This window comes from Penaeus japonicus, unplaced genomic scaffold (genome assembly GCF_977035675.1).
Source record: "Penaeus japonicus unplaced genomic scaffold, GWHDUDI00000001_assembly GWHDUDI00000018, whole genome shotgun sequence".
In the NCBI taxonomy this organism is placed as follows: domain Eukaryota; kingdom Metazoa; phylum Arthropoda; class Malacostraca; order Decapoda; family Penaeidae; genus Penaeus; species Penaeus japonicus.
The window spans coordinates 40793521-40801020 of record NW_028234420.1 but is presented as its reverse complement, the minus strand read 5'-3'; the positions used below and the strand labels follow the sequence as shown (position 1 = coordinate 40801020).

General features: G+C 39.1%; 1 protein-coding gene across 1 annotated transcript in view; it reads right to left on the bottom strand.

Annotated features, from left to right (window-relative positions):
• ND-SGDH (NADH dehydrogenase (ubiquinone) SGDH subunit) overlaps positions 1-7500 on the bottom strand; it is an 8809-nt gene that overhangs the window by 683 nt on the left and 626 nt on the right. The window contains exons 2-3 of the mRNA XM_043035606.2: positions 2098-2312; positions 763-869 (exon numbers count right to left, since the gene is read on the bottom strand). Of these exons, the coding sequence (XP_042891540.1) occupies positions 763-869; positions 2098-2312 (322 nt within the window). The remainder of the gene's footprint in view (positions 1-762; positions 870-2097; positions 2313-7500) is intronic.

Here is a 7500-nt window from a genome sequence, read left to right as displayed (position 1 = left end):
CAACTGAAAATATGAATAATTGTTCTGTACGCATACCACACTCACTATAAGGCTTGAAGTGGTTAGCATAAGTCTTTCTGTGGCTGCCACATTGTTAAAAACTTATTTCAACAATTTCTTATTGTTTGTGCCACTTATTACATACAGATTACTAAATATGTACACATGTATGTACTTAGGATATGTATGTATATCTTTTTTTATTTACATTCTTCAGTGGTTACCTTTGGTCTTCAACATATGATCACATCTTGGGGAGATTAACTAATATGAGACATACATACATGTGTACTGTACTTTGAATATACACCTCAATTAATTGATTAAAAAAACATGATACAGTACTATTAAGAATCTACAGAACACTATCCTTGAGTGTCAATGGTAAACTATATATACACATACTATGACATATTAGACCAAATAAAATTAATCAATTTAACAGTTTATTAAGCAAATCTTTTCTTAATTGGAGGTGAAATCCAAATGACAACTATTATAATAGAAACAAAAAAACGAGAAAATAATTTTGAAATTTTTGCCTCAGTTTTCAATATATTTGTTTTTTTTCCTATAGTATTATTTCTGTAATTCTATCAATAAATGATTAAGTTTTACCATTCATTTTAAATGACAAACACACAAAATTTAGAGATCCTTGCAGCATCCTATCTTTGATATAACCAATATAATAAACATTACTATTACTATGAAGAGTATTAAATGATAAAAAAAAAAAAAAATCGAATTCTAGATGCTTACCTCATCTGCTTCTTCTCATTTTCCTCATACATGAAGTGAAGATACTTCTCATAATCCTGTTGATGGCTGGTGTACACATATCGTGCCAGGAAGCGAGATATCGGGTGCTATAGCAAAATAAAATTAATAGGTGTTAATGCTTCCACTTCCTAAAAAAGCTTTCAGTAGAGAACTAGTAGTCTTCATTTTGCATAGGCTTGGAATGAATGTTGCCGATGAATTGAAAACAGAAACCGAGATCTGAGTATCAGCATCAATACCAGTTCTTTCTAATTTCCTTCTGTACACCAATATCACCAATAAGGTCTGACAACTTCAATGGCAGACTGTGATTGTAAACTTGATGAAATTTTTAAATAGATATTTTTAACTATTTAACTTTTATATTCCAATCAACCATACACTGACTCGCTTAAAAACAAAATTTCAAACGATAAAAATATTTTGAATTAAATTTTGAGATTGGTTAATTTTCTTTCTTTAGACTCTGCTTACAACAAAGAAGATAAAATAAAAATACCATAAATCTACAGAGGAAATAATTTCTCTCCCTCTGTGATGGGGCATATTTTCTAGTCTGAAGCCTTTGTTCATATAAAAGTATTTGTTGTATGCTTCATAATCATTCACAATCTATGTAAATACAGATATCTTTGACCATCCTAAAGAAAAGCTATTACACAAAATCTTGCATATTTCTATACAAGTACATAAAACTAAATTAGATAAGACACTCGTCTGCAATCCAAACCATACAGTGTTTCTTTTCAAGATGATCCTGCAATAGGAAGCATCCAGCAAGATGTGTTTTTACAAATAGTAAATATGAGAATGTAAATATGAGTTGGAGGGATGGGTAGACATACAAGTTATGAATTAGATCATGAGTTTACAACACCATATTGTAAAAGTTTATTTCATGGCTGCTATATATGGTGATTGCTAGAATTTTTTCATAACTGATGCATCTTATGATTTTTTTCACTATGAAATAGATTTAATATCTCATTCATTTAATATCTCCTTATCTCAGTCAACAGAATGCATTAAATAAACTACTATTTCATTTGGTAACTAATAACTGTCTTCATTTCTTACTATGACTTCAAAATATAATAATGAATCATACTTTCACATCATAATCTTTACATCATTCAAAATCTAATAAAAAAAAGGACATTCACATTCAAACCAATCTATCTAAATATCAACAACAAGACTAAATATTCACATCTGACTGTTTTTTCACATCCTAAATCACCGTTGAAAGAAAGAAAATGAAACAAAGAACAAGAGAAACGAAGCAACCCAAAACAAGGAGACCGTCGAACTTACTGAATAATATTCCCAGTTCTTAGGGACATAGTCCTCAGGGATGGGGGCAAGCTTTGCCGGACCGACGAGCACGTTAGAGGCGAAAACAATCAGTCCGACGGGGATGAGTCCCAGCACGACGTAGAAGTGGAACATGTCCTTGAACTTGTGCCACTGCCAACGGGAGGGCGTGATGAACATCTTCGCTGGGCCATGACTGCCCATCTCTCGCTTGACTGAAAATACAGGAAGAATTGTGAATGAGATGTGCATGTTAATTTGGTCATGAAAATTACAAACCTGCTATTGCTATTACTAGATTTATGACATTTTATAATAAAACATCTGTTTGTAAAAAAAAATATTGAATTCCTGTGACCCTACATTGGAGCTCTGCAACCAATATGGACTGTCACTTATAAATGTTATCACTTTCATCATAAATAGTAATCACCTTTTTGTAAATCACCGCTTGTATAATTTCCTTACTAATATTGATTAAACATTTTCCACTAAGAGTCTAGTGCTCATAGCCCATAGATATGTTTATTCATACACATACAGAAAGAGAAACAACAAATACATTTTCATAAGCCTTAACCTATTACAGATGGTCATAGATTTGCATGACCAGTCTCCAGGATGGGTTTTATTTCAGAGCGAGGCAGCTTCACGTAACATACCTTGACATTTCCCACTCTCTTTCAGTCACTCATTGTAATCCTGTTGCCATTTTTGTGTTTTATTTTTTGTGTGTTTTATTGTATTGAGAGACATATGTGTCATATGACGGGCTCTTTCAATGCTGCAGTTGACTAAAACTGTAGTACAGGATCCACATCAGCTCATGATTCTCTTCACACTCAGTGTGAAAGAAGTATTGCTGTTTTATGGGAGGACAAGAGAAATTTTTTTTTCTGTATTTTTGTATACTGTCATGAACGAATAAAAAACATAGAACCATCCACAATTAACCCGTTGCTGACGGGGGATAGATTTGCTTACACAGGCTCCAGGATGAGTTTTATTTCTGATCGAGGCAGCTTCTGCAACATAATTTGATTTTTCCCACTCCCTTTTAGTCACTCATTGTAGAGCTAGAGACATTTTTGTGTTTTGTTTTTTTGTGTGTTTGACTGTTTTTAGAAATTTATATCTGTCATATCACAGGTTCCATCAGTTCTGCAGTTGACTAAAATTGTAGTTCAGGGTCCATATCAATTCTTTTTTTTTTCTTTATATTCAATGTGATAGAAGTATTACTGTTTTAGGAGGGGACAAAAAGCAACTTTATTTTTTCGTATTTGTGTGCTGTCACGAACAAACACGAAACTTATAACCATCCAAAATGAAGATGTAGGGAAGAGGAAGGAAACTTGTGCTTTTGAGAGTGAGTGCCATAATAAAAGGCATCCATACTGGCACAGGGGCACATTGTAGGCATTGGGCATGGTGTAAGTCACCTTCCTCCTCTCGTTCTGCCTGCACATATTTCATCTGCGGTACTTTAGAGCAAGAGGTCGGCAACTTGCGATGTGCCATCCCTCTATAGAGATAGTGCTTGCTAGAGACCGAAGATGGGTGCCATTCAAGGCTCTCTCTTCTGCAGGTACTAGAAGAAAGTGGTGCCATCTAGGTTTTGGAAGTGAGTTGAAACCTATTTTGCTTAATATTACGGCAGTTATAAAAATTATGACAGCAATTGTCAGCATCACTCACTTATCACTCATAGCACAATAAAATAACATAGTGATCCAAAATCCCCGAACGCCATGACGCCCATTGACGCCCTGCGTCATGTATGACGAAAAAACACGTCATCCGTCGTTAACGGGTTAAGATAACATCAAATGGTAGGGAAGAGGAAGGAAACTTGTGCTTATGACAGTGAGTGCCACATTAAAGGCATCGCTACTGGCACGGGGGTACATTAGAGACATGGTTTGTGTCACATTCCTCCTCTCATTCTGCCTGCACATCCTTCACTGTCAGCACTTTAGAGCAAGAGGTCGGCAACTTGCAGTGTGCCATCGCTCTTTAAAGATGGAGCTTGCTAGAGACTATAGGTGGGTGCAATCTAAGTTTTGGATGGTAGGTGAAATCCATTTTGCTGAATATTACAGCAAATACAGTAATGATGACTGCAATGGTCATCACTCACTCATTACTCAACGTACAAAAGAGAAACACAAAGATCCAAAATCCCAAAACATCATGTATATAATGATGCCTGCCGTTAGGACAACAACTACTGCATCATGTATGTCGTGAAACCCATCCGCAATGGGTTAATGGGTCGCATCCAAAGTTTCTATCATATCAGCCTGGGCTAAGGATTTTACAGTGTGCGTGTGTTTTGTTATATTCCGAACTTATAGATGGTATTAAGCCTACATGATATATAGACAAAATTATTCAAATCAGCATTTGGTACAATAGGTCATCCTAACTGAAGGCATAAATAACTTTTGATTTCAATAAAAGGAAAAAACGCGGAAACACCAAAAGGATTCCATAGACCAGATGCGTCTTTTAAACATATCAATTCCACACACACTTCTCCATATATTAAGCTCTAGGTAAATTTTCCGTACAACGCCGCGTCGCTAAATACCACAAAAGTGGTATCGATGGATTCCTCTCAACCTCTACTATTCATATATAGTGAAATTAATGAGCGCTTGCACCCCTGGAGCCCACAATCTGGGTCTCGATAGTAGGGGAGGGCATGAAGTAGATCAGGGAAATTGCGGGGTAAAATATGAATTCCGACCTTATTTCGTATGCAAAATCTTAACCAATTACCTACCTAACTTTACTTAGGTTTGAAGTTTGCCCTAGCCAAGGAGGGGGCTTCGCTCCCCCCCTGGCCCCCCCCCCCCCTTCTTAACCCATTCACGCCGGGGCAGTTCCGGCTTTGCGCGGTCGCAATACCGGGGTTCTCGAACGCATAAGCCTAACGCCTCGAGATTCTCGGGCGCACAAGCCGCAAGCCTCGGTTGCCCGCTCGCTCTACCCGAGCGCGCGGCTTCCCCTCATAGCGCGTCCAGGGCGTCTGACGCGAAAACCACAATACGTGCTATCACGTCAACCGGCGTGAATGGGTTAAGGCACTTCGTGCTACTTCAGTATCACGAAAACCTTAACTACCTACCTCACTTTGCCTAGTTTTGAAGTCAGCCTTTGCGAAGAGGGAGCTATGCCCCCCCTGTGGATCTCCCTTATTCAGGGCACTTCGTGATACTTATGATGCGTAATTAGTCCTGTAGATGAAAATGCCGCGACCACAAATAACCCTCACACTGCGCCATGATGACAGCAACTGAGTCTTCGTCTTATATATTCCTCAGGATAGGAAACTAGGACCGATGATGACGCGACCACTCAATAGAGGGCACTCTATAATCATACTGTAAACAATGGGGAATATTGCGCCATCTGTTGAGAGAACATAACAGCACATGCAGGTAATTCCTTGGGGGTTTCCAGTCCACAGCTTGCTACTATCCGTAAATACGTAAACACAGCCATGTTTGAATTTCAGGGCGAGGATGGTGGATTCGGGATATCTTGCCCAAGGTATGTTGCACGAAGTGCCCTAAAAAGGGGGGGTCCAGGGGGAGGCGAAGCCACCCCTTGGCTAGGGATTAATTCAAAACTAGGCAAAGTTAGGTAGGTCATTGGGTTAAGATTTTGCACACGAAATATGCCCCGAAGTAGGACGAGGTAGCACGAAGTGCCTTAAAGGAGGAGACCCAGATTGTGGGCTCCAGAGGTGCAAGCGCTCATTAATTTCACTATATATGAATAGTAGAGGTTGAAAGGAATCCATCGATACCACTTTTGTGGTATTTCGTAACGCGGCGTTGTTCGGAAAATTTACCAAGCTCTATAATGACATCCTAAACCTAATCCTTCCCGTGTCATCAGTCAACCATACAGATAAAAAAAAAAAAAAATTATCTACGAGTTATTATCATCATCTAAGGTTCCTGGTAAATTTGGATAAAGACGCAATCAAACCTCTAGGCACGACACGATATTTTTCCTGGTAGTTTTCGTTCTGTTTTGTACAGTTTCGCTACTCATTTCCATCGGAAACCTTTCGTTGTTGAGTTACACCCCCCCCCCTCCCTCCCTCCCCACACGCGCGCCACCGTCGATACGGAACTAACGAATTCTGGCACGAAATTTAAAGGGCTTTTTGCGTAATCAAAACCCAACCCATAAACCTAACCTAACCTAACCTAGTTTTTGGGTTTACCCTAGCCAAGAGGGGGGCTTCGCCCCCCCCCTGGACCCCCCCCCACTTTTAAGGCCACTGCGTGGCCGGTAACTTTTCAAAACGAACGTCCACCACCGACCACGGAACTGACCGATTTTTTGTCTGCCCTAGCCAAGGGGGGGCTTCGCCCCCTCCTGGACCCCCCCTTATTTAACCACTGCGTGGCAGGTTCACTTTCAATGACCGATTTTAGCCTGCCCTAGCCACGGGCACTTCGTAGCATCTGACTTTTATCTTCGAATGTTACCACTTCTTACCTTAATTGGAGGCGTGTGAGAGGCCGGGTTGTAATTCACAGTTTTTGCACTCCATTTCCATTGGCAGAGCACCGTGGTCACGTAATAATTTCAGTGATGCAGCGTTATCTTTATAAAAAAACATGATGAATTCCCACGAAGTGTACCTACGTCTTGCACACAATGTAGCCATCTCGAAACTGATTTTGAAATTGAAGCAAGGACCCAGACTCTATGGTCAATTGTCTGTGATTGGTCGATCATTTTATCGGTTAGACCTATTGTTTCCCTATTGGTGCTATTATTATCACGTGACAGTATTGCCGTCTATCGATACTTTTTTGTATTTCCGCGGGGGAGGTTGGCGCATGCGCAGAGCCGATATTTTTCAGTCAGATGTTTGTTAAGACGGTGGAATCATCTCTCCCGTTAATCGTTTTTAATTATTTTCAAAATAATATATCTCGGTTATTTTTCGTTTCTAGAAGAAAAGAGCTTTTATGGGTTACGTCATAATTAAAGCTACGTCATGCCCAAAGGTTTGTTTTTTCGCTACGTGTGGTTGCGTCTTTATCCAACAATACCGTTTTGTTATATTCCGAATTTGTATTAAGTATTAAGTGGTATTAAGCCTGAATCTGATATACTGACAAAATTATTCAAATCAGCATTTGGTACAATAGGTCATCCTAACTGAAGGCATAAATAACTTTTGATTTCAATAAAAGGAAAAAACACGGAAACACCAAAAGGATTCCATAGACCAGATGCGTCTTTTAAACATATCAATTCCACACACACTTCTCCATATATTAACCTTTTGATGACAGTGCGTCCCAACCGTGTGACACAGCTAAATGCCAAATGACGGGGGCGACACACCAGTCTGACGTTCCCGTTGCA